This window comes from Pelobates fuscus, chromosome 6 (genome assembly GCF_036172605.1).
Source record: "Pelobates fuscus isolate aPelFus1 chromosome 6, aPelFus1.pri, whole genome shotgun sequence".
Classification (NCBI taxonomy): Eukaryota; Metazoa; Chordata; class Amphibia; order Anura; family Pelobatidae; genus Pelobates; species Pelobates fuscus.
The window spans coordinates 267,454,619-267,482,611 of NC_086322.1; the positions used below are offsets into that span (position 1 = coordinate 267,454,619).

General features: G+C 40.7%; 2 protein-coding genes across 3 annotated transcripts in view; one reads left to right on the forward strand and one right to left on the reverse strand.

Moving 5' to 3' along the window:
* Window positions 1-27,993, forward strand: part of STAC2 (SH3 and cysteine rich domain 2) — a 553,559-nt gene that overhangs the window by 253,700 nt on the left and 271,866 nt on the right. The window lies entirely within an intron of this gene.
* LOC134565807 (BPI fold-containing family B member 2-like) overlaps window positions 1-27,993 on the reverse strand; it is a 49,194-nt gene that overhangs the window by 9,939 nt on the left and 11,262 nt on the right. For both annotated transcript variants that reach the window (XM_063425465.1, XM_063425464.1), the window contains exons 3-7: window positions 12,767-12,935; window positions 10,254-10,358; window positions 7,994-8,143; window positions 1,990-2,050; window positions 33-93 (exon numbers count right to left, since the gene is read on the reverse strand). In XM_063425465.1, coding sequence (XP_063281535.1) covers window positions 33-93; window positions 1,990-2,050; window positions 7,994-8,143; window positions 10,254-10,358; window positions 12,767-12,935 — 546 coding nt within the window. The remainder of the gene's footprint in view (window positions 1-32; window positions 94-1,989; window positions 2,051-7,993; window positions 8,144-10,253; window positions 10,359-12,766; window positions 12,936-27,993) is intronic.

Sequence of the window (27,993 nt, forward strand, 5' to 3'; positions counted from 1 at the left end):
TAAATATTAACCTCCTATAAAGTTAAACTTACCAGCCATTAGACCCAAATCTGCATTCAATCCCAGGAATACATTAGAAACTGATACGCATAGCTGTAAGGAAGAATAATTCATAGGTCATAGAAATAAAGATTTTGATTAGAGGCAGGAAGCCAACTCAAACATGTATTCTGCTTGTCTAAAAAAATTTTTTAATCCAGTTTAGCCTCCTGCTTATTTTGTACTCTGTATAATGACAGCAACATGGCTATCCCAAGCCTTCTTTAAATATTATTTCTCATAATATTATATTATTATTTTTTTCATTCAAATTGTTAAGGGAGTAAAGAACAAAATAAAATGGACTTTTGTCCTGTTGATTAGGGCCAATTTTTTTTTTTATCAAATTCTGTTTTTGCATTTATTAATTGAGTACATGCTAAATGTGATCATGATGGTCTGAGGAATTACTGGGGACCGGAGATGCACTGGTAAAGGATTAGAAGAAGCAGAGCAGTCCATTTATTTGGTTATTTGGGGTTAAATCATTTTTCTTTGTGGAAGCAAATACTCTTTTTCTATTTCCTAATCCTTCCACACATTCCCTATCCCTATTCCTTTTCTCTGTGTCCTAATTCTAACAATTTTACTGATATACTGATAGCTTTACCTGTTCACCCTAATCCTTAATTTGATATACCACTAATCCTAACCACATACTTGAAAACTTTTCTTGGTTTACCTTAACTCAGTCTAAACACTTATGCGAACCTCTACCTGAAAAGTATTATTAATACATTATATTTATATTAGTATTAACTGTAGACTATTCTGGCTCTGCACTTTGCTTTTTTTTTTTTTTTTACCTTTTATGCTTTAAGTTATGTGTCAAGAGGTGCACAAATTGCTGGGATTCTAAAATTAATTGTGAATTATAATTGCTGTAAACTTGGGAGTTGTAAAAAAGCATGTTTAAAAAGTTACACATGGTAAAGTGCATGCACACATAAGAATAATTATGGTATCAAAAAAATTAAATTAAAAGGATTTATTTTTAATTTTATACTAGTAGTAGTGTGTAATCATAGCCTTGATTTGATTTTAGATTTTTTTCTATATTAATATTTTTATATATATGATATATTTTTTTATATTTCAATATTTTGAAAAAAAAAATCACTTAAAAGTTTATCCCAACAATATTAAACCATTAGAAAACCTTATTCAAAACTATAAAATCAAGCCCTATGTAACGTGTAACCCAATGCAATTTGTACTCAGGTACAAAAGTGACAATAGTATCTAAAGCATTATCTTTAAAAAAAAATGTCCACACATAGAAGAATTCCAATTGTCCATGTATCAAATTATTCCAATAAGTTGTTCCATAATATATTCAATTTAAAATAAATATATTCAGAAACAAATTCTTTACTACGGGCTTAATTTACTTCCAATAAACTTCTAGAATTATAGTGAATTAAATTATACTTCGAGAATTATAGTTAATTAAAGGAAAACAAATTGCAAAATTGCATTATTTAGGCACAAAAACGTGATCAGAAAAAAATTCTCCAACTCATCCATAGTCACAATGTGGCAATTTCGGCCTAAATTGTGTCATATGGATTTCAATTCACTACAATTCGAAGTGTAATGAATAAACCACTGTTACTAATGGCCATGCTAATTATTACAGCACAAATTGAAATAATTTAATGTGCTCTAATGACATTTCCTAATAATGAATTATTAATCTTCTTTTACCATAGAGAACTCTTTCTGTTGAGCTAGGTGAAATCTCCTTTCCTCTTTTCTTATTGGTTAACCTTGTGTTGTTTTTCCCACAGCCATGTTAAATAAAACTTTACCAATACTTGTATCAACCCAGGATATATTTTTTTATATCGTTATCACATTCCTTCTAAAATGCCTTTTTTTTCTAATTTGTCATTCATTTTGTAGACTATGTTTGTAATTATCTTAATCTTTTATTTTCACTTTACTTACCCTTTCACCGAGGATGGCATGAATATGCCCTTGTATAGCCCTCACAATTGGACGAAGTAATCTAAAAATGGATTTAAAAAAAATATTATATTTATGAAGAAAAGATAATCATGTACAGTGATCCTAAAACCTTTTATTTGTGCATTTTTGTGTGGGTATTTATTAAATTACATAAAAAATGTATAGGTATTTTGCAGTAACAGAACACAGCATGGTATGGGCATGCTGCTGGAGACTGCAATGAGGAGAGACCAAATAGTAAGTTAGGAAAAAAACTAAAACACGATCACACACTACAACTACATGTTCCCTCCAGTTTAAGCCCCTAACCCCCACTGTGATCTACAGCGGTCATCATACGGAGCCTGAATCTGGCTGAGTATGATGAGAATTGCATTGGACGACAAGTTGAGAAAAACTCATCATCAGATGCTTTTGTGGAGTACCACTCCAAGCTCAATCAGTGCTGAGTGGGAGTTATACTGTAAAGTAAAAATAAAAATGGGAAGGTAGTGTTGGCAGTTTACACATTACATATATATGTCAGTGCATGATATACAGGGTTACACACTAACTACCCATTTGGAGTAATTTGAAATTCGAATTGAAAGCTGAGGCTATAGTAGCCAAAATGTGACTACAATTGAGTTGGAATTTAACCCCTTAGTGACCAGACCACTTTTCAATTTTTTTTACCGTTTGGGACCAGGGATGTTTTTACATTTCTGCGGCGTTTGTGTTTAGCTGTAATTTCCCTCTGACTCATTTACTGTACCCAAACATATTATATACTGTTCTTATCACCATTAAATGGCCTTTCTAAAGATACCATTGTTTTCATCATATTGTATAATTTACTATAAAAAAATTCTAAAATATGATGACAAATTTTTACAAAACACAATTGTTCGAACTTTGACCCCCAAAATCTGTTACGCATCTACAACCGCCAAAAAACATCCATGCTAAATAGTTTCTAAATTTTATCCTGAGTTTAGAAATACCCAATGTTAACATGTTCTTAGCTTTTTTTGGAAAGTTATAGGGCAATAAGTACAAGTAGCACATTGCTATTTCCAAATTTGTTTTCGAAATTAACGCTACATTATAACACTAATATCTGTATTAAACTTGGGGTATTTCGACTCTTTTCGTGCAACCATTTTACCACCAATCTATGCCAAATTTAAAAAAAATAAATAAATAATTTGTGATTTTTTTTTTTTACACACATAGCAATTTAAGAATACATGTACAGAGAACTTGCAGGGTTACTCAAGGAAGTTACCCAAGGAAGCAGGCTGAAGAGTCAGTGTTAGGACCCGCTTAGGGGGGTCTGCCTTGACGTTGGCAGGCGGGCATTCCCTCCAATGGCCATTGGAGCAACTAAATGACCTCCATTTGTCTAACTATACATAGGGATTAAGGAGAGAGCGCAGGTAACTTTTTCTTTTCTTTAGTAATGGGAGTGAGCGCAGGACTTCTCTTTTTGTATTTGTATTTACTTTGTATCACACAGCCTGGTTACAATGCTGCCGCCCATCCCATGTGTTCCCTATTAAGGGTTAATAAGTATATAGGGGTGTATATAAAAAACACCCCTCTCTGTCTCATTAGAGATATCTTTGCCAGAAGCTCAAGGAAGCAGGCTGAAGGGTCAGTGTTAGGACCCGCTTATGGGGGTCTGCCTTGACGTTGGCAGGCGGGCATTCCCTCCAATGGCCATTGGAGCAACTAAATGACCTCCATTTGTCTAAATATACATAGGGATTAAGGAGAGAGCGCAGGTAACTTTTTCTTTTCTTTGGTTTTTACTATATATTGGGGCTGATGTGTATTGTAGTCCTTGCTGCTGGCCCATTAGTAATTGGAGTGAGCGCAGGACTTCTCTTTTTGTATTTGTAGGGTTACTGCCAAAGAAAACCCCAATATGTATTCAGCAACATCTCCTGAGTACAGTGATACCCCAATGCATAGGTGTGTCAGGTTCTTTGGGGGCTAAAAGACCATATTTGGAGGGTGCGCTTTCCAGTTTTCAAACTTGGAATTTTCACAGGTGGTCATCACTCACCCTGTCCTATTTGGGACATTTTTGAAGCCGGCCAATGTAATTTACCCTGATTAAACCATATATTTTTAAAAGTAGACCCACTAGGGTATTTCAAATGGTGGTATTTTAACACTTTCCATTTCCACTTTTTTGGGTTTTTTTTGCATTTTTTTTTTGACAAAAACTTTACTTTTACTGGTGATTTCATCATCGTGATAAGTTTTACTGTTTTAAACACTCATATTTGTGTTCAGTGAAGTCTCCCGAGTATAAAAATACACCCCATGCACAGGTTTTATATAGTGTTTTTGAAAGTTACAGGGTCAATATAGGGCTTGCCATCATGGCATACCATTTTCAAATGTAGACAACCCAGGGTATTCAAAATGGGGTATGTCCAGTCTTTGGTAGTAGCCACAAACGCTGGCCAAAGTTAGCATTTTTATATATATACAATCCTGCCTCCAGCACACACCATCAACAGATAAATATAACCTGGAATACCTGGGGGCTTCCAGCGCCAAATATAAGAAAGTAGTAAACGGAGCACTCCTTAGGGAATTTATTAAACCATCAACGTTTTGACCCTCATGGGCCTTTATCAAGATCACTGATCTTGATAAAGACCCAGGAGGGTCGAAACGTTTTATTCAGCAACTGCCACAGTTGATCAACGTTTCAGTTCTGTGTCTATTTTGAAGTCCTTAGAGTGCTATCTTTCTATAATATAATAATATATATATATATTAATATCAAAATACAGTTAGAATAAAATTACATAGATATATATACATATATATAGATATATATATACATATATATATATATATATATATATATACACACACATATATATATATATATATATATATATAATGTTTGAAAAATTATTTTTACAATTACATTTTTTATTTATAGTTTTATATATATATATACACACGTGTGTAATTTTAGTCTAAGTATATTTTTTATATTAATATATGTATTTATTAATAATAAAAAAATACACTTAGTATGACGTTATTTATAAGATGTCAGTTCAGGCAGTCCACCTGCTGGCAGCACTATGGACACCTATTGCGGCCATGCGGTCACATGGCCCTTGGGGGTCCTAAATTGCAGAAGGGGGACTGTCGTCTCCCTCAGAAGAAGACCGCTCACCGTCAGGGGAACGGCGGTGATCGGTAAGTACATGGGGAGGGAGAGGTAGGCAGGGTAGGGGGTTAATATTTTTATTTAAAACATTTTTTTTTACTGAGTGCCTCCACCCTTCGAGGCACTCAGTACAGGCAGAGCATTGGAAGCCTGCCTGAGTGATCGCTCCGGGTGTAGTGATCACTCGGGTGCCAGGCAGTGAGGGGGGGTATTCCACAATACCTCGATATCGAGGCATCATGTAATACCCTTAAAGTGGCTGGAAGCTTTGCTTCCAGCGCTTATTTTGGCAGCGGATGTACAGGGTACATCAGCTGTCGTTAACGACCATTTTTTGGCTGACGTACCCTGTACGTCCGCGGTCACTAAGTGGTTAAATATCAGTTCACTACATTTCATGCACTAGGTTACACCCAGGGGCGTACCTAGAGCATTTGGCACCCAGGGCGGGTCCTAATTTTGGCCCCCCTGCCCCTGTGTGTGAGAGCTGTGTCGGCTGCCTAGCACCCCTGCTGCTATGGCGCCCTATGCAGCCACACAGCTAACATAACCCCAAGCCTGGCCAGCCCTGGTGGCACCCCCGTACCTGGTGAACCCCCCGCCCCTCCTTAGAACACCACTAATTACACCCCTTATTGTATATATAAGGGAGGGTGAAAAAAACCTGGCTAGACATAGGGTGGCAAAATAACACTAAAGCCATCACGTGCTGACCGTCTTATATAAGACTGATCTATCTATTGTGCATATGTGTACGCAATTAGGGTTTACATATGCCCACTACAAATCATTTTTATGGAAACATGGGTATAGTTTTAGATATGTCTACAACATCCAATTAAAGGAACGCTTCAAGCACCATAACCTCTACCCCTATTTTATGTAAACCAATCATTTCAAAATGGTTTTAATTTTTACGAAATAATGGGAAAGGGGAGGGTGCAAATCTCCCCTATTGAGGGCGCTAATCACTAATGACAAAAGGATATGGTATAAAAAACTGTACATTTATTAATACAATTTAGATAAAAAATGATAATAAAGCAGTACAATTGCAAGACCAATAGTGAAAAACAAACACCAACCACTAGCACACATGTATAAAGATGCTTCACATAGCCCTAGGTCGCGACTCATAGGGCTGGAAATACTTGCGGCTCTCAGTACAATCGTGGTGGTGAAGTGAACGGTCTCTGGGCTGCTATTTAAAAACGAAAGAGACCGTTCACTTCACCACCACGATTGTACTGAGAGACACAAGTATTTCCAGCCCTATGAGTCGTGACCTAGGGCTATGTGAAGCATCTTTATACTTGTGTGCTAGTGGTTGGTGTTTGTTTTTCACTATTGGTCTTGCAATTGTACTGCTTTATCATCATTTTTTATCTAAATTTTATTAATACATTTACAGTTTTTTATACCATATCCTTTTGTCATTAGTGATTAGCGCCCTCAATAGGGGAAATTTGCACCTTCCCATTTCCCATTATTTCGTTTCTTGTTTATAGGCTTCTTTTGGGGTGTGCCTATTCTGAGTGGCAGCTTTTCAACTGTATGACACGATTGTAGAACCTAGAGTCTGGATCTCTTTTCCATTTTGCATCTGGTTTTAATTTTTACCTGTGGTCTGCTCCGGCCTCCTCTTCCTCAACCAAAGTGTCAGATGCTCTCTGAAATGCTGTCTGAGCTAAACATTGCACTGCTTATGCTCACAGCCACTTCATGGCTAAGCTCAGCTCCTAAGCAAGAGTTTTTGACTAGGGTAGTTGAGTCGGTGAGCAATACATGGCAAATCCCAGGTTAAGAGTCAAATTGTTTTAAAATGGTTTAACTACCTACATTGGAGGCCCCAGCGTACTCTTGGCATTATAACCACTGTAGCACTTTGTAGGAGCTATGGTGGTTGTAATGTTCCTTTCTTTTACTCCTGTAATTGGAGCCATCAAAACGTTCAGCTCCAGGCCCATGAGGTCTTCAATCCAGCCCTGAATATAATGTTTAGTATGTGGGGTATAAGTTCTTGATCCAAGGAAAGATACAAGTGCCATTCTGGGGTTAAGACTAATTTTTTCCCCTCGTTTTTTGCAAAATTGAATTGTGCTTCATGTTGTATATTTTGCATTATTTTAGATCAGCAGCAAAAATAAATGTAAGAAAAGCCGAACTTGATTTACGCAAATCTTTTTTCATCTGACAGCTTGTAGACTGTTGTGTCGGGCCTGCAACATTGTCTCTTGTCACTGTGTGTTTACATGAATTTAAGATTTATACAATTACTACACCAAGTAAAGTCTCCATGGTCATTTTTGTATACTAATGTAAACAAAAGAAAACATGAATTTAGGGTGCTCCTTTGAAACTTTTTTAGTTTCTTCATATACTTGATGCTGAGTAAACCAAACAATATTTTTTATTTATCTGCAACTTTTTATTTTATTTTGTCTGTCATGAATTTTTGTTTTTGCATCACTGCCCTGATTTGATATAAATTACAGACAGGCAAATCATTTGTTGGATAGACACTGACCCTTTCCATTTTTGGTCACAAGGTGGCATCAGAATACAAATATATAAACAGCTTGAATGTGCACATTCATACGTATATGAGGCTATGAGGCTATGCAATAAAATGTCAAAATTCAAACGTAATTTCTAACGTGAAATATGCTGTGCATTATTACCTGTTCATTATAAGGAATAGTTGCTACATGGGGCTACAGGATTCTAAAACATGATCTGCCGCGTGCAGTATCAAGTAAATATAATATTTTTCTAATATATAACTGTTTTATTAATTACCCAAAACCTCCAACTGTGATATCGATATCTCCAAGAATGGACTTGCAGGCAGTAACAGCCAAGATAGGAAATCCTCCTTTTGTCTTTGAAACTCTTACATCGGCAAGGACTCCAGCTCCGACTTTTAGTTCAATTCCACCAACAATAACACTGTAGAAAAACAAAGGTTTTTTTTTATTAATGATGTAGGCGACCTCTAGGTCTGGACACAAAGCTGAGTTTTCAATCTGTTTCAGTTATTGGAACAGATATATATATTCATTGGGCCTCAGGTAGGAAGAACTTTTTACAGTGGGAACAATCTAAGGAAGATTATATTTTTGTTGAAATTGTTTGATCTCAAATCGATATTGAGCTATTTGTACAATTATCATAGAGTGTACAACTAAATGTCCTATTACACTTAAAGCATAAAGGGACACTACTGTCCCCAAGAGCCCTTCATCTCAATGAAGTGGCCAGGGTGCAGTGGTCCTGTCTTTTTAACCCTGCAATATAAACCATTGCAGTTTTTGAGAAACAGCAACATTTACATTCCGGGATTAAGGCCAACTCTTGGTGGCTTTTAGTACAACAGCCACTAGAGTTGGTTCCACAGCACTGGCCAGGTAAAGCTTGCTGTGCCTACACATTAGGTCCCCTATGCTCTGCTATAAGTAGCATTGAATTGGCCTCTTCCATGAAGTTGCGGGAGAAGGGGAGATGAATAACGATGAGAGACAGACTTGAAGCTTGAAAAAGCCAAGTAATACTTTTTTTAAATTTTTTTTAATACATCCAGAAGTGGGAGGAGTGCTGAGTAGGAATATGGAGAAGGGAGACACTATAGCGTTAGGAATACAGATTTTTAATACGAACGCTATAGTGTTTTTACTCAATGGTGTCAATTCCAGAGAAGTGACCGGATTGTTTGACTAATATTAGAGTAGTAAAACGATATATGATTTGATTTCAGACCTTCCAACATTTCAAGTGGACAAAGAGGGACACTTTCATTTTAGAGGTGTGAGTGGGAGTGTGACCAGGGGCGGGGCTGATACATTTTAGTTGTCTTACTAATAACAATTTACGCAACTAAAATGTAATTTAGAACAAGAACAAGGTAAATTATTTACAGAGTGATTTCTAAACACATTTACTGTAGTTTAAAAGGATACAATAGGCATCAAAACAACTTTAGTTTAATGAAGCAGTTTTGGTGTATAGATCATGCCCCTGCAGCCTCACTTCTAAATTCTCTTCTATTTAGGACTTAAATAATTTTATTTCTGTTCATTTGATCTAGCCAAACCTCACCTGGCTGTGATTCACACATTCACAAAAGTTTTCATTTTTAATCAGAAGTTAACTTGCTTTAGAAGTTTTTTTAAATCCTTCTCTGTAAAGTGAACTTTAATTACACACAGGCTCCTGCATGGTCTAGAAGGCGGTTAACAGAGCAGGGGATAAGACATTCTAAATTAAACAGAATGTGCAATAAAGCAAATCTTAAAATTCAATCTCACTTTATAGGAAGTGTTTAGGAAAGCTGTGTAATGTGCATGCAGGAAGGTGTGGCTACAGCTGCATAGACAAAGTGATTTAACTCCTAAATAGCAGAGAAATGATCAGTTAGACTGCTGGGGCATGGCCTGTACACCCAAACTGCTTCATTAAGCTAAAATTGTTTTGGTGCCTAAAGAGTCACTTATACATGTGACTGAGAGTATTATTGCTGTGTGTATAAATTCTGACATACCAAGAATATTAAACTCCTTTTAAAGAGGGACATAAGAATCCAAAAGAGGGAGAAGGGGATTTGGACCCAATATAGGGTCTGTACCTATTAAGTAGACATACTATGGAGATATAAATCATGTATGGGTGCACTTAAACAGGGTAAAAGTGTGGCAAAATGAATGCATGGCAGAACTGCCAAAATGCCTTGGTCACAAATGTGTTGCATCTCAGAAGAGCTTTGGTCATAAGGAGTTAGTAGATAATATGAGGGTTTTTTTGCACTAAAGTGACCATCTTGCCTTAAATTAGTAACATTGCAGATAAGTCTTAATAACAGCCAAACCTTACATTATGCATTTTATAAAAGCATTATCAAAAAATAATGCATTTTATTTGGTACATAAGCAAACCACGAGACAATCACATAATATATGCCTCTCACTCTCTTTACACACACACACACACACACACACACACACAAATATTTCACACACACACACACATACATGCTTTTAATATATGCTTTGCTAAATTTACTTACAGATTTCCTGAGATATGTAAGTTGGTGTCTACGGACACTTGAACTCCTATATTTGGCACTAGTTTCACATTTAATTCAGGAAGATTCACCTCCAGAATTTTAATCCTGAGTGGAAACACAGGAAAATACATATATATACACTTTACAGGGAAAACACTGAAATATTCTTTTGTAAATAACAAAACCCACATTACATGATATTTTAACTTTAAAAAAAGGAAACAGATTATAGCCATATAGTCATCTTCACATGTATATGTTGCCCAGATATAGCGATTATTCCAATTTCATTGCTGTTTTCACATTAGGTAGAATACATTTGTGTGCAATTACTATTTGCAATGTGTTTTGAAATGGCTAATGTGTAATGTGCCCCCCATTAACGAGGGCATCGAAGTACCTTAGAATATTATTTGATGAGGCATGGTTTGAAGCAGTCATATGAGGCTTGAGCTCCACCAGACTTCCTGAATTCTAGCCTTTTAGCCTACCAGGCGACACTGGCGTGAGGGAGACAGTCAATCTCTCTGCCTTTTATATCTCTGATTTTGGAAGCCTAAGTGAAGTACCCCATTTCCCTTTCCTCACCCATGGATGTTATCCTGGCAGCCACGGAATCTTGGCTTGGACTTATATAAATACTCCCGAGGGAGCTCATCATACTTACCTGAGGTGGCGGCTGTGTCAGAGGGGATCCCCGGTCGCGTTTGTCTGACTATATGCTGCAATCTGGGAAAGACTGCAGGTTTGTGGAGATGACCCACTGTCAGGACGAACCAGTGGCCCAACACGCAGAATTAAGTAAAACACGTAACAAAGACAAACAGTAACAACGTATTACCGGGCCTTAGAATGGCCGGAATTAACGTAATAGAATAAACACGAGCCGAGATCAGGAATATAGAAAGGAACAAATACGGTAAGAAAAAAGCTAAAGGGTCAGGGATACCAGAAATATGGGAAGTCAAACAAAGCCAAGATCAAAAAACAATTAACAGAATCAGGAACGTGCTCTCGGATAACCAACAGGACGGAAACCACGACAGGGCACTGTACAACTGCAGGTTTGGGTTTAAATAACCCAGAAAACCCTGCTATTGGCTGATTTGGGTCCCATGACCCTAGAATGTGCATGCGTTGCCAAAATGTGACGACGCACGCACGTTCACGTGACTAGTGATGTTATTGTGGGCGACGTTACTTGCAGCGGCCGGCGTCCTTCTAACGCTGGACCCAGCCGCTGTATTAAGGACTGCATGAAGGGAGAGCCTCTGGAGGTAAGGTGACTAACCTTTCCCTACTTTAGTGTGACCTCACCTATCAGATGCGGTCACATTGTGGTGCCGATTGGGCATTGCGATAGTGTGACCGCTTTGATCAAGTGCGGTCACACTGAGGTGCCGGTCAGGCACCGTGACATCCACATCATGTCTGGTGACGTGGCACAGTTGTGGCCTGTGCTGCATGTGCATGGTCAGATTCCTGCTGGGTTAAAAAATCTGATGCAGGCTTGGAGCATGCATGAAACAACCACGTCACTCATGATGGTGTGGTATCAGCTGGAATGGTAACTACTCCTCAGTGAGATCCTGGTAGGTATGTAAAGCTAATTTCAAACTGGCATTATAGTTAGCGCATTCACTAAAACGCAAGCACATGGGTCACAGGCATGCAGTCTATTTTTGCAGAGTCAAATACACACAGTCCCACAGTCAGATGCCCATAATTATACCTATATTTGACAGTGTATATGTATAACTATAGGCATCTGACTGTGGGACTGTGTGCATTTGACTCTGCAAAAATATACACCTGCATTCACACATGGGCCTACATGCATATTTTTATCTGACTTAAATACCCATCACACATAGGCAATAAACCTTGCTGGTCTTAGATATACCCAATGAAAAAAAATGCATAATTAAATGCATGCATGTGTAATTAAACAGTGATTTAAAAAAAAATTGTATTTGAGTAGTCGAGTAAAAAAAACCTCAAAAAACCAAAAAGGGTACAAAAGAGGTTGGAGGTAGGAAAGACACATGAGAATTATGAGACACAAAAGCGAATGGGGTATTAGGACAAAATAGACAATTGTAAGGTGAAATAGTGGGACAGAGTCATAATTAAAGGGAGAGAAACAAATATGAAGAGATGGGGAAGCAGACAACAGTATGAGACTGTTGCAAATGGGTAGTTAGGAGAAAGCAGGATACAGAAACGCGAGAGAAAATTAAGTGTGATAATTTGAAGCAATTGTTGAGAGCAGAAAGGAGTAAAAAATGTTTTTAAAAAATTCAGAATCACACAGATTTGCAACACAGAAACAACTTGCAACACACGGGCACAACATACAAATAACAGAACTTGTGTTGAGTCAGACGTACTGAACCACGTTAAAGGTAATATGATCTATACCCTGGGTGACAAATACACTAGTTATGCCTCTGTTTCTAACCCAGTGTGAGAAGCTGACATTTAAATTTTTCTTTTTTTTTCAAAGTACTTACCCAACAAGATTCACCACATTTCCCAGCAGTTTTTGACCAGCACCAATGAGCCCTCCATTGTTAAGGATATTTCCAAGTATTCCTCCACCACTTGATTTTTTTTCATGCAGTTCTGGTATTGGAATGATGCCGAATGCTTTTTGAAGAGGTCTTCTCTGTGTCTGGCAAGCTGTACATAGCAAAGATTATCAACTGGGTAAAGGTTTAATTAAATTCAATTTTATTCACTAAACAAAGTTCTGTGGAGAGATTACAAAATAATTAAAAATGTTGGGCCTAAATGGAAAGAGGTAGCTGAATTGGAGATTTTTTGTATCCCAGCTATTTTGGTCTTAAATTTGTAATTCTGTTTTATAGTATAACATGTTTCTGGTTTACCTAATACTCTGGAAGTCACATCCATCGTTGACAAACCACAGTTTAAGTGTACACTGTCAATAAAGTCAATCAATACACTGTAACTGTCAATCAATATAACGTGCTCTTGGATGCCCACAAGGGAAACCCCGACAGAGCACTGCGCTAATGTCACAATAAGCTAAATATTTCCCCAGCAGTGCCTTCATTGGCTATGCCAATGTGACCCCAAAACTTGCGTCTGTGACGTCTGCACATGCACATTTGGGAGCAGCATGTGAACCAGGTATACGAACCCTGGAGAGCATCCCGTGGGCACCATGACATGTTATTGTTCCGCTATGTACCTGAAAGCCACATAAGCACAATATTTCCAAAAGTAGTTTATTGGGACAATAAAAAATAAATATACCTTTTTTTTAATTATTTATTCAAAAAAAAAATAAACACATAAGCGCACACTTATAAAAACATATGCCAGCACAGAGTGTACCTAGTTTTTTTGTCATGCGTAGGACATCACAAAACCAGGATACACCACTGGTCAACAGCTAATATAAGAATAAATGGAAATACAAATTGCACATTGAAGTAACTTTTTTTTGGGGGGGGGGGGGGGCTTCTTGGAGTTGTGTCTCATCTAAATATGAATTGAATTTATTGAAACCACAGATCATTTGTAATACTTAAAAACAACTAAGTAAATTAGTTCTCTTGAATTTTTCAAGTCTGAGCATATTTGAAAGTTTACAGTATGAAGTTTAACTTCTAGATAAACAAATATGCCTGCTGGCTGAATAAGTGAAAATGTGGGCTTCAAGAGGCATTTAAATATGCTTGATTTTTTTTCTTTTCTAGGGGTGAGGTGCGATAATATAACACGCCACGAGGTTACGCTCGCGGCATTAAGGAGCCAAAACAGTGAGGGAGCCTTGGAGTATCTCGGCGGCTATGGCGGCATCCTCAATGGATTCTACACAAAAATAAATCCCAAGCAACAATAATAGCCTCAGCTGAAGGGAAGAGGCTTGGCGTCATCCCCACCGGTGTTTATAAGTGAGTCTAGACTGGGAGGAGAGTATGTGGAGGTGGTGTGTGGCCAGAAGGCTGGGAAGGTCCATGGCTTCCTCGAACACGAGGAAGCTCAGAGGAAGGAACGAGAGAGGAGAGACCTGAAGGAGAGGAGATATTCTAGTCACACAGCAAAAGGAGATCTCAGCTATACTATACTTGGAATTACTGACACTGATTCTCCTTTCCCATGAAAAAATGGCATACAAGCTGAGGCAATAAATGCTGAGGGGGTATAACCTAGCACAAAATACAAATATAACTCAGTGAAAGTTCACATCTAAAAAGGAGAGAGAAAATATAGAGAAGAATGGGGGAGAAGAGAAAAGAAAAAGAAAAATAGAGGGTGCTGAAGGAATGAAAAGAAAGGAGAGAATTAGCAGCTGAAATATTTGACCTTTCTAAATCAGGCTCTTCAAGCATAGGTATTCATATAGTGATTAACTGAATCCTAAAGCAGAGGAAAAGAAAGAAGAGAAGGGACAAGTCTAAACTTTTTTGTACATATGTATATAGGTCTTGGTTTGTTTGCTTTTCCTTTTGTGTTTCCTCCTACTCTGGGGTTAAGAAATAAAGAAACTAAACACAATTATTTTGTGGGCTTATAGCCTGAAAACATTCAGGGCGAAAGCTTGTCTTCTGCATTTATAAAAGAAACATCTAAATTAAAAGGGAAAACAATGGCTGCCAAGAAGGGCCAAGAACCTAAACAGCTGACTAAAAAGAAAAGAAAAGGACACAAAAGTGGAGAAACGTCTCTCCTTTTCACCTCAACTATCCAAATGAAGATGAAGAGAGCCATAAAGAACGTTCAGCGAGCCCAGGACACAATCCAATTACCCTAGAATTACTAATGGAGGCTCTGGACCAACAATTTGTTAAAATTAAGACAGAAATAGAAATGACTATCAAGGAAATAAAATCTGAGTTAATTATTCTCACGAAAAAGGTAAAAGACAACAAAGAAAAAAATAGAAAACCTAGACTTCATGATTACTTCTCAACAAAAGAGGAATATCCAAAATAAGAATAAAATAACGGATCTGGAACGGAAGATAACGGATCTGGAAGATAAATCCAGACGTACGAACATAAGAGGCATTCTGGAATCTGTCTCCAGTGAGAATATAGGAAAGTTTCTTAAAGGGACACTATAGTCACCTGCACAACTTCAGCTTCATAAGGTTGTTCAGGTGAGAACTATAGCTCCCTGCAGCCTTTCTCGTGTAAACACTGTATTTTCAGAGAAAATACAGTGTTTACATTGGAAGCTAGGAACACCTCCAGTTGCAGTCACTCAGAGTGAACCAGAGGGACATAATATGCCTCCATCCACTCAGATCTGCTGTCAGCAGAGCACAGGGCAGCAGTGTGCACAGCATCCTGTGATTCAGTGTCTACTTCCTCTGCATGCAGACACTGAAATTTCCTCATAGAGATTCATTGATTCAATCCATCTATATGAGGAGATGCTGATTGGCCAGGGCTGTGTTTGAATTGTGCTGGCTCTGCCCCTGATCTGCCTCCTTGTCAGTCTCAGCCAATCCTATGGGGAATCATTGGGATTGGATCAGGCTACCACATGTCAGCAGACTGCTTGTTTTTCTGAGTCTAACAGCATGCAGATTTACAGCTTTAGGCTTGAATACAGTAAGATTTTGACTATATTTATAGAGGCATGAGGGGCCCAGGGAGGCTAGATGGTGTTGTTAACACTATAGGGTTAGGAATACATGTTTGTGTTCCTGACTCTATAGTGATCCTTTAAATAATTCCTTTTAAATCTGGGAATTGAGAAAGAAGGCTACCCACAGTATTTCCAAAGATGGCATAGGACACTTAAGGCTCCACAGTTGCCAGACAATATCCCAAGGCACGTGCTTGTTTGCTGCTCTTCCTATCTAATTAAGGAGATCATCCCAAAAGCCAGAAAAGAAAGAGTACCATCACCACCACATGAAAAGATTAAGCTATTTCTGGATTTGTCATACTACTTAAGAATGAAGAGATGCTCTTTGCCACTTACACAGCAATATTTAGAGAAAAGGATATAAGATATAAGTAGGGATTCCCTGCTCAAATCTTGGTTTGGCATGATTCAAGGTAGACACAATTTCAGTCTCCAAAAAAACTGAAGTTCTGGCTACGAGAAATGAATATCATGGATGCAGGAGAACAGGCCTAATAGACACAAGTCATTTCTTTCTGATTTTTATGTTTTATTTTTTCCCCTGATGAATTATGAATTAATCATTTTTGATATGCACAAAGTGAAATATGAAACGATAGTGGAAATAATTTTTGACAAGCACAGAGGGAAATATGGCACTTTAATGGAAAATAGTTTGTAAGAAATGATTAAGGGAAATATAAAGAGAACACAGACGAGAGAGGCTTATATAAATACATATAAACTGAATTTGGTATTACAGTATTTCACAGAATTGGCTGAGACTGACAAAGAGGCAGATCAGGGGCAGAGCCAGCACAACACAATTCAAACACAGCCCTGGACCAATCAGAAATAATTCTACTCACCAAAACAAATTAAATAAGCTGTAGTTGTTCTGCTGACTATAGTGTCCCTTTAATAAGCTAGGTGACAGAGGTCAAGAACGTATCTTTAAAGGTACACACATATGAAATTGAGTGTTATTGTACACATTTCTCATTTATTTTACTTTTCTGTTATTTTTTTTATTTTTTTTATTTATTTAATATTACAGGGGAGTCTGTTTTTGACACATATGAAATGGAGAATGACACTTTAGTAAAATCACAATCCAAAAAGAAAGGAAGGAGGGGGGAGGAAATGGAAAGAAAAAGACACGGTAGAAGAGAAATGAGGTTGCTCAAGAACTAAGTCATAGATCCCTTTAGATAATGCACACATTGAAATTAAGTTTGAAATGTTGATTTTTTTTCATTACATGGATATAATTTAGACACTAAACTAAATAGAAAAAAAAACTAACAGGCTGAATGAAGTAAAATTTATAGAGAGGAAGAGTCAGAGAAAGGAACAATCTCACTCGTGATCGCTAAATCTCTAGGATAAGCATAGATTGACCGCTGTATAATTATATAAGACAAAATGTATTTTTGGATTGAGCTTTTCTCTCTCTCCCTCTTTCTTCGTTTCTTTACTTTCGTTCCCGGCCCTTCTGGCTTATCTCTGCATAAATGAATGGCTTCCTCACTTATTTGGCTCTTTGAGACATACTAGTTATGGCTCAATACTTCCATACAGAGGGAAATAGTGCAATGGCATGGAAATCTAACTACTTTGTTTATTTGAATTGGTGTGTATTTGTAAATGTAATGCATTTTTGTAACAGACTTGGTGTTAGAGGAGGCAATGAAAATATAACATAATTAAATATGGTTAGACTCCGTATGATTGAAGCACAGGGTTTAAATTTACCACAAAAAAAGTCCATTCTGACCTAGTTTTAATATAAGGAAAAAATTGATATTTGCTGTTTACAAGAGACACACAGGAGACAAATTGCTAAATGTACTCCGGGATCTGGACATCACACCACCGCGAGACTTCGCCTTACCGGACCTGCTCGACGGGTCCTCACACCTCTCCCAAGAGACTGGTACACAGCACAAGCAGATCGGGAGAACTGAAGCCTAAAGCTGAACTGCATCCACAATGCTCAAAGCAGCAAGTTCTGCACACAGGACAGCTAAGTTTCCAGAGGAAGACACCATAATATACCAAGCCATACTTTATTTCTCTTTTATTAGCTTTACCTTTATTTGCTTTGTAACTAATGTTGGAAATGTAATTAGCGTACTATGGGGGGTGGGGGGTGGGGGACGATGACATACTGTATAATGCATAAAAACTCAGATGGAGCGGTAGCATGGAAGCAGGTTAGGCCCTGAGGGGCTAAACCTACGGGGATCACATACACTGAGGGGGACGCACAGATCTCGACATCACGCAGATAACACGCATAAGGTACAGGACGGGCCCACTTTTTCTGGACGGGGTGAGGGAGATGTGCCAGCCACTAGTCAGGGGGTACATACCCCAATAAATGTGCATACCCCAATCCCTACCTCCCACAAGATAGGGGATCCTCCTTGTTGGAGGCAGGGCCGGTGCAAGGATTTTTGGGTACACAGGCGAAGATTATTTTGGCACCCCCCCGCCCCCGTCCCCCCCCAAAAAAAGCATCTTCACCTGTGTGCCTCTTAACCCCCCCTTTTGAATGTCTTACCCCCTTTAGTGTATTTTATGCCCTATTGTTCCCCATTGTGTGTCTTACACCTCCCTTGTGTATTTCTTACAACCCCACTTTGTGTGTCTTACTCCCCCCAGCCCCTTTGTGTTTCTCCTTCTCTCCCAGCCTATTTGTGTATTTTACTCTTTCCAGCTCATTTATGTGTTTCTGTTTCACCCCCAGCCCATCTGTCTCCCCTTAGCCTCTCTGTGTCTCTTTTTCCTCTTCTCCAACCCCTCTGTGTCTTTGACCCCCAGTCCCTTTGTTTTTCCACCCCCCAGGCCCTTCTCTGTGTCTCTTACATCTCCAGCCCCATCTGTGTTTCTTTCTACCCCCTCACGTCCCTCTGTGTGTCTTTCTCCCCACTCAGGCCCCCCTGTGTGCCACTCTCCCCTCCATGTCCCTTAGTGTTCCCCTCCCCTCCATATCCCTTACTGGTGCTCTCCCGTCACTGTGCCTTAGTGGTCCCCTCCCTGTCCCTTAGTGTTCCTATCACCTCCATGTCCCTTAGTGGTCCTCTCCAGAATGTACGTTAAAGGAAGGTTAAGCATTAGAGCTCTTTTTACATGTAGTGTTTAGGAAGGCTTTGCAAGTCACAAGTGGGGAGGTGTGACTAGGGCTGTTTGGAGAACTCTAAAGACACCACTGGTGGTTTGTCCCTAAATATGCCTGTATTTGTGATAATATGAGCTTTTAACTTTTAAAAAATAAACGATTAAGAACGAGAACACTATCTGGTTATTCTCTCTCTATTAAGTAACCACCTTAGGGAATGCAGCACCTATTGAAATTAAATTTAGGGCTATCCTTGAGTTTGACATATTCAGATTTGTTTTTAATAAACTAATTTTGGATGCTTATTATTGTTATTTCTAAAATAATTGCACTTAATTCAGGGTTTTTGGAATCCAAGTGAGTATTTATTTGCTTCTAGCCTTCCTTTTTAATTTTGGGTGTTTTTAACCATTTCTTTTATATTGTAATTGTGATTGCGTGGACTTTGTTACTGTATCATTAATGGCCGGTAACATACCATACTTTTGCAAAACTATTATTTGATAGTACATAGTGTATAGAACACCTGTTAACCAGCTCACAGAGCTATTAATACATATAATATAATCCATAGAGCTAGCACATTTTGAGAACCATACCTGACATTCTGCCATGCTGCATGATGACTGCATTGGAATTAAGCGGCATTTGGTGAATATGGCCACTGGAAATGACTTAGTGGACTACTGGGCTGCCTGAACTTACATCCACTTTCACTAGACTACAAGGACACAAATCAAAGATTTAATAAGACACCTAACATTCTTATATGTCCATCACTATCATTATATTACCATACAAGGTGTTCTTGTAGGTAATCAGTGTATAAAGTAAGCAAAAATGTCAGCATAAACCATGCTTTTCTAAGTAGCATTGCATACAGCAGTGACCAATGATTTTTCCAGTTGGCTAGAATGTTAGTGTAACACTGAATATTACTTACTATGCAGGTTGTTCTGTCTCCCTTCCTGTACCTCCCTGTACTTGCAGCAAACTACGCGGGTGTGCTCCATTGCACGGGCGCCGCCATGTTGGAGCCTGCATCAGACCGCAGGGGACTCTGGGGGAGGTGAAAGTCGCGCCCTCCCTCTGACATCATCAGGAGAGGGCGGCACAGACTTCACCTCCGTGTGTAGTAAGGGAGGGAGCCGGGAAAGCAAGGGCAAGGTAGGCTGTAGAAAAATCTGAATCCCTGGCTGATGGCTGGGGATTTGGATTTTGCGCCCCCCCCTGCTTGGGCGCCCTAAGGCAGCCGCCTGGGCCGCCTTATGGACGCACCGGCCCTGGTTGGAGGTGACTTCAATGCGGTGCCAAGTCCTGCAGCTGACAGAAGCTCAAAACCAGGCACCGTAAGATCGCAGGGCAGAGGGAGCCAAGACAAGCTACTACACACATTCCTGACACACACAGTCCTACTAGACGCCTGGCGGCTACAACACCCGACCACATCTGACTACACATTTTACTCTGCACCACACAACACCTACTCCAGAATAGATAACATGTTTCTCAATGGAGCAGGGATGGCCAAGGCCCTCCACACAGACATTAACAGCATCACATGGTCAGATCACGGAGACATAACACTCACACTGGGCAACTTATGCTATAAATCCAACTGGTCGTGGAGGCTCAATACCAGCCTCTTGAGAGACGACATAACACAAGCAACAACCCGACAAGCTATCACAGAATACTTTGAGATTAACGCAACACCCGAAGCTAGCCCCACCACGGTCTGGGCAGCCCATAAAGCAGTCTTGCGCGGCCACTTTATAAAACTAGCCACTCAGAAAAAGCGAGCTAAAACGAAATAGCTACTCGACCTACAGTAAGCCCTACGTAAAAAGGAGCAACAACACAAAACAAATCCGACAGACTCGAACCTTAGGGAACTCAATGCCCTCTGACACTCTATCAGAGATATCACTCTAGAGGCGGTGTCATGTTCCATACTGTGGTCGAAACGCCTTTTTTATGAGAAGGCAAATAAGACAGATACACTCTTGGCCCGAAGCCGCAAGGCAAAACCATAACAAAAATACGCACAACAGCAAACACACTAGTTGAGACGCCTGAAACTATTAACAAAGTGTTTACATCATACTTCTCAGACCTATACAATCACTCCCCCCACCTCCAGGCCACCAACGCGACATATATGTCAGGCATACATCAACTTCTCTCCGAACTTACTATCCCAAAAGTGAACGGTGCAGAAGCTGACGCACTGCGAGACCCGATCACACAAATCGAGGTAGAAGCAGCCATAGCATCCCTGAAAGGCAATAAGGCACCAGGACCAGATGGCTATGACATCAGTTATTACAAACAATTTAAAGATGTGTTAGCCCCCCTCACGACCCTTAGTAATCACTTTATGCAGGGCGGGACGCCCGACAGCGATATGGCACGGGAAAACGTTGTTCTCCTGCCAAAAAAAGACGACACACTAGCCCTGAGCTACAGGCCAATCTCGCTCATCAACACTGACTGTAGTGGACTGGACCCTGCACCAGAGTCTGCCCCAGTTTCCTGGAAGGGACTGCTTGCTCGCCTCCTGCCCTGTGATTATGGTCACTGGGAGATATGGCCCTTCAAGTACAATATTTGGGCATAATGGATTATGTATGACCTTACTGACCCTTTAAAGAACTGCATTTGGACATATTGTACTTTATTGTACCGTGCTGGCCTTTTAACAACAGTGAAGGGAAATACTGAAACTTTTTGGACACTTCCTCTTCCCCTCCCCCGGATCCATTGTTCTCCAGCAGGATGTTGTCCCAGGGACACTGCCAAACCAGTGGGAACTGGTTTGAAAAGGAAAAGCCATGCTGGCAGGGTTTTTTAAAAGATATTTTACTAACTTTTGAACCCCTGGTCTGATTCATTTTTTTTTTAAAATATGTTGTTCCCCTTAATGGATTGATTGTGGATATGTATTTTTATGTGAATGTGATGTATGGTTTTGACGTTATAAATATTGTGTAAAAAGTATATTTTAAACTGTATGAATAATGGGATTATGTGAGGGGGCATGTTTTTCAAAGAATTGGAAGGCCAGCCTGGCATGAATGCATGCCAGACTGCCTGCCAATAATGCAGGCTGTCCAACTAAGGGCATGCTATGCAGGCAGCACCCTGAGCTTGACTTAAATGCATCAAATGATGTGCCTACTACACGCTTTCTAAGGACTGTCCCCTAGCACTCACATATCCACTTGTCTCCTTATCATCTTACTAGCAGGCAGAAGTTCCTGGTATATTGTCTGAGACATAGAAAAGGTGTATGTAGTGAGTGTAGAAGAAAGGGGACATGCCACAGTGTTAGAGAGACCAAAGTCTGCATTATCTAAACTAATTTTATTGTCAGCCAGTCCACACAGGTTTTGTTCTCATGCATCCCTCTTAAGCTTCCAAACTTAAAGGGACACTATAGTCACCAGAACAACTACAGCTTATTGTATTTGTTCTGGTAAGTAGAATCATTCCCTCCAGGGTTACTGTCTTTTCCGAGAAAATAACTCTGATGGCCACTCCTTACTTAGATGGCTGCTAGAGGTGCCTCCTGGGGCAGTACTGCCTAGTGTGCAGCACCACCATTCAGTATCTCCACCCTCTGCATGCAGACACTGAACTTTCCTCATAGAGATACATTGAATCAGTTTATCTTCATGAGGAGATGCTGATTGGCCAGGGCTATGTTTGACTTGTGCTGGCTCTGCCCCTGATCTGCCTAGTTGACAGTCTCAGCCAATCCTATGGGGAAGCATTATAATTTGCGCAGACCACCACTTCTGATGATGTCAGTTCAGAGGCAGACAGGGACAGAGTAAGCAGCTGCAGACTTGAATACAAGTAAGAGTTTACTATATTTAGGGAGGCAAGTGGGGGCTAGGGGGGCTAAATTGTTGTTTTAACATAATAAGGTCAGAAATACATGATTGTGTTCCTTACCCTCTAGTGTTCCTTTAAGCAAGAGTAGTTAGGTTTGCCACCTTTCTTGGAAAAAAATACCAGCCTTATACATTTTAATAATTAATTAGTTATTCGTGACATCACATGATGTAAATCACAAGGAGTAACATAAGAGAAAATTCTGTAAAATCACCAACAAACTACTCACAGTTTGATTCTGCTGTATAGATGGATTGCTCCCAGTGTCTCAGTCTCGCAAGTCACCCAGTCTCTCAGTGTCCCTATGTATCACAGTGTCAGTGTCCCCATGTCGCCAAGGCCCCTAGTCTCCCAGTGTCTCAGTGTTCCCATTTCTCCCAGTGTCCCCATGTCACTGAGAGACCCGGGGACACTGAGACACTTGGGGACACTGGGAGACATGGGGCACTGAGACACTTGGGGACACTGGGAGACATGGGGCACTGAGACACTTGGGGACACTGGGAGACATGGAGACACTGAGTCACTAGGGACACTGGGAGACATGGGGGCACAGACACTGGGAGACTAGGGGAAACTGGGAGCCATGGGGACACTGAGACACTAGGGACACAGACATCGGGACACAGACACTGGGAGACTAGGGGACACTGTGTCCCAATGTCTCAGTGTCTCCCAATGTCCCTATGTCTTGCAGTGTCTCCATTTATCACAGTGTCCCCGTGTTTTCCAATGTCCACAAGTGTCTCAGTATCCCCAGGTCTCCCAGTATCCCCTAGTGTCTGTGTCCCCATGTGTTCCCTAGTTTCTCAATGTCCCCTAGTGTCTCAGTGTCCCTATGTCTCCCTGCTGCCTTTCCCCCCATCCCTCACTTACCTGAGCTATAGAGCTCCTGTCTGGACTCTTTGTGCTGTGTAGCTGCTCCCCCACGGATCAGTGAGTAGTAAAGAAAGGCAGGGAGGGATATGCTGTAACTTCCTATCCCTGCCTCTCTCCACACACAGTGACCCCTACAGGCCGGTGCTGGTATTGCAAAGTAATTTCCGTTTATACTGAGAAAATACCTGCATTTGTATTGCCTGTATAACTGCAATACTGGCACTGGCCAGGCAGCCTCAAATACCAGCTGTGCCAGTAAAATACCAGTCAGATGGCAAACCTAAGAGTAGTGTGTAAAAAAAAAAAAAATATTTTTTTTTTTTTTTTTTTTTAAATGGGCCTATTCCATGGGCCTGGGCCTGGAGCTGCAGCTCCATTAGCCCCTATGTTAATCCGGCCCTGAGGGGAGGGGATGTGTGGGTTGCACCCATGATGCTATTGGATATTTTACACCTCCCCTGGGGGCGGTCTAATATGTGTGAGATAGAAATAAAAGCCAGGCTGGATGTGCCAGTCCAGAGTTCCTGCTAAACCCTCAAAGTGAAGTGTCGTCTCATTATTGAGGGAGGATTTATTGTATGCTGTTCCAGTTTGACTGCTAGGAGTGTAAACCTATTCATATGGTTTCCTATTCAACTGTCTACAGCATTCATATGCTTGAGAGGATTTATACGCTTCTCTGATTTGGTGGTTGTGGTGTCTGCTGCAGTGCTTGGAGTCCTCAGGAAACGCTAGGAGCATCCATTAACGGAGGTACCCAGTCGGGGTGCCAGGCGATCCGTTACACTGACCTCAAGATATTTGCTAAAATCTTAGCATCCAGACTCACCACCCTACTACCGCGTTTGATCCACCCGGACCAGGTGGGCTTTATGCCCGGCCGCCAACTATACGAAAACACACGGCGAGGGGTTAGCACAATCTGGCACATGGGGGAATCCAAGGCGCCTTCTCTGGCACTCTCACTGGATGCGGAGAAGGCGTTTGACAGGGTGCTGTGGCCTTACTTGTTCGAATTACTCCGATTTCAAGGGTTCCCAGAGACCTATGTAAAAGCGATACAAGCATTATACACCAACCTGAGGGCACAAACACTCATCACGGGGGCACATAAAACACCCTTTACCCTGGGAAACGGCACCAGACAGGGTTGCCCGCTGTCTCCCCTACTATTCGCCTTAACCTTAGAGCCACTACTACAAGCTATCAGGCAGCACCCGCACATTAAAGGCATCGAGATAGGGGGCACACCATTCACGGTCTCGGCATATGCCGATGACGTCATGCTGACACTCAGGGAACCAATGCACTCTCTCCACCACTTAACGCTCGTACTTGAGCGATTTGGAAATATAGCAGGGTACAAAATCAACTACTCCAAATCAGTGGCAATGCCCTTCCACCTGGAGCCCCCGGACGTAGCCCACATACACAACACATATCACTTCAAGATTGCCACCGACGAATTTATGTACTTGGGGGTCTGTCTAACAGCAAACACATCCTCCCTATTTGCCCGCAACTATACACCCCTGCTCCGGACCCTCCTCACGGAACTGGAGCAGTGGACAGACAGGCCCATGTCCTGGATGGGGCGAGTAAACTCTATAAAAATGAATGTGTTGCCGAGGCTCTTATTCCTCTTCCAGGCACTCCCGATACGAGTGACCTGGGGGACCTGACAGGCATACAAAGGGCGATCAATGCCTTCATCTGGCACAACAAACGCCCAAGAATAGCACGCGCCCTCATGTACAGACCAAAACCCAGGGGGGGACTGGGACTGCCCAATATATACGCCTACTATCTAGCGGCACAGCTGACTCAGGTGATACAGTGGCACACACCCCCAGGCAGGAGACGATGGGTAGATCTGGAGTCACTGATGGCAGGTCAGGACCTCCCACAATTTTTCATATGGGAACCTAAAACACAAAGAGCCATACTACGAACCGCGAATCCGGCCATACTCTACTCCATACAGATATGGGACCAAACCAAAACGAAGAACGCCCTCAGCCCCCATTCGTCCCCCATGGCGCCGGTCCTTAGAAATAGGGCGAGCGACTACAAGGGGATAGAGGCCACAGGGCTCCAAAGATACGCCCACCTATATGTGAACCAAAACGTAGTCACTTACGAACACCTAAGCACCAAAGCCACCTTACGAACAAGAGATTACTTTAGGTACTTACAAATCCGAGACTTCGCGCAAAAGCCCGAGATACAGAAGGCGGCCCTGACGCCACTGACCTTCTTCGAAAAACTATGTTACAATGAGACTACACAAACTAAACTTATCACACTAATGTACAACCACCTCAATGGGGCTCCAGACAGGGAGGGCATATTACGATACACTGACCAGTGGGAAGCCGACCTGGGGGAGGTACTAGAGGGAACAGAGTGGCAAGATATATGGGAAGCATGCACCAAAACCACAATATGTGTAACACTCCAAGAACAATCTTATAAAACGCGATTCCGATGGTACATGACCCCAGTGAAACAGAAACACATGGGACTGAGCTCCACAGACAATTGCTGGCATGGATGTGGGGGGCGAGGCACATATATACACATGTGGTGGGAGTGCCGGGGGTCACGGAGTACTGGCGCAACAACGTAAAGCTCAGCTCACAAATCATACAAAAACGACTGGGATTAGACCAATGGGCGTGCCTACTATCAAGACCCACGAACAAAGGCTCCTTAACATGCTCTATTTAGCGGCCCATAGGGCCCTAGCACAACAGTGGTCATGCCCAGACCTCCCGCAGATACCTCTGGTCAAGACGAAAATGCGAGACAACTACATAATGGATAAATTAACCGCCCAGGTGCGAAACATTATGACTAAGTTCAAAAAGGTCTGGGACCTGTGGGAGCAGTACGATACTTAGAATAGTGACTCGGGGAGTGGGGCGGCATCCATGCGATCCAAAAAGTGGCAAAAATTGGGACTCACCCAACACCAAATATCACACCAGAACCCGGACAAGTGGCAGCGGCACCACTACCGGACGGGTATATGGTAAAACCCAGCACACGGAGCGCAGCCTGCGGGGACTGGCAGCCCCTGTCTTTAGCCCATAAGGAAACCATCTCAAGACGATACTTATACACATATACTTGTCTCTAACTCTCTACCTATCCTTTCTACTTATTTATTGAATGCAAGCACTCTAGACTCGCAAGCCGGCAGGAGGGATATCAGATTAAAATATGCTTACATTCCAAGGGGCTCGGGGCTGAAACTTTGTTCCCTAAGCCTACTCCTCCACATCAATGCCATTGTATATAGTTACTCTTGCTTGCCAACATAACAGAAAATATCAGACGGAGACACCCACAGAGAGCATGATGTATGTAACATGTCTAAACTAACCACTGCAATTTGCATTCTGTAAAACACTGTATGACACTGCGCTGTCACTTGCATAAATATATACGCTCAAATGTTTACCATCTTCTTCGTCAGAACAAAAATAAAGAATTAAAAAAAAAATTGCTAAATGTAAAATCTAACAGATACCCAACGTTTTTTTACCTCTTCATTCCCTAATAAAAAAAAAAAAAAAAGAGGAGTAGCAATATTGATGGCCAGGGAGGTAGAGATTGAATTGAAATATCAAGAGATTGACACAGATGGCAGATTCATAATTTTAGTAGGAGAGATTAATGGTAACAGTACGACTCTGGTAAATGTATATGTTCTAAATAAACACCCTCATAATTTTATTTCATCAATCTTTAATAAAATAGAAACAGTGAAACAAGGCAATCTATTATGGTTAGGAGACGTCAACTGCATTCTTGACACAACTGGATAAAAATACCTCATTAAGTAAGACCATAGATGGAAATGTGTTAAGACAGGCAAAAAAAATTTGCGAGAAATTAGAAAGAAACTCATTATATGATATATGGAGAATATATCATGTAGAGGAAAGAGATTAGACATGTTTCTCTAAGACACACCATGCGTATTCCAGAATAGATTTGATTATAGGAGACCTGGGGGTAACAAATCAAGCTAAGTATGTAAGGATCCAAGATCTGACCTGGATTGACAGCAACCCAGTAGTTTTAGACCTAAAAGACAAATCAATCAGGATATAAAGAAACTGGAGGTTAAATAACATGCTAATAAAATCTCAAAAAATAGGGATCACATAAAAAGGATAACAGAATTATATTTCAAAGAAAATTTGTCAGCAGAAACCT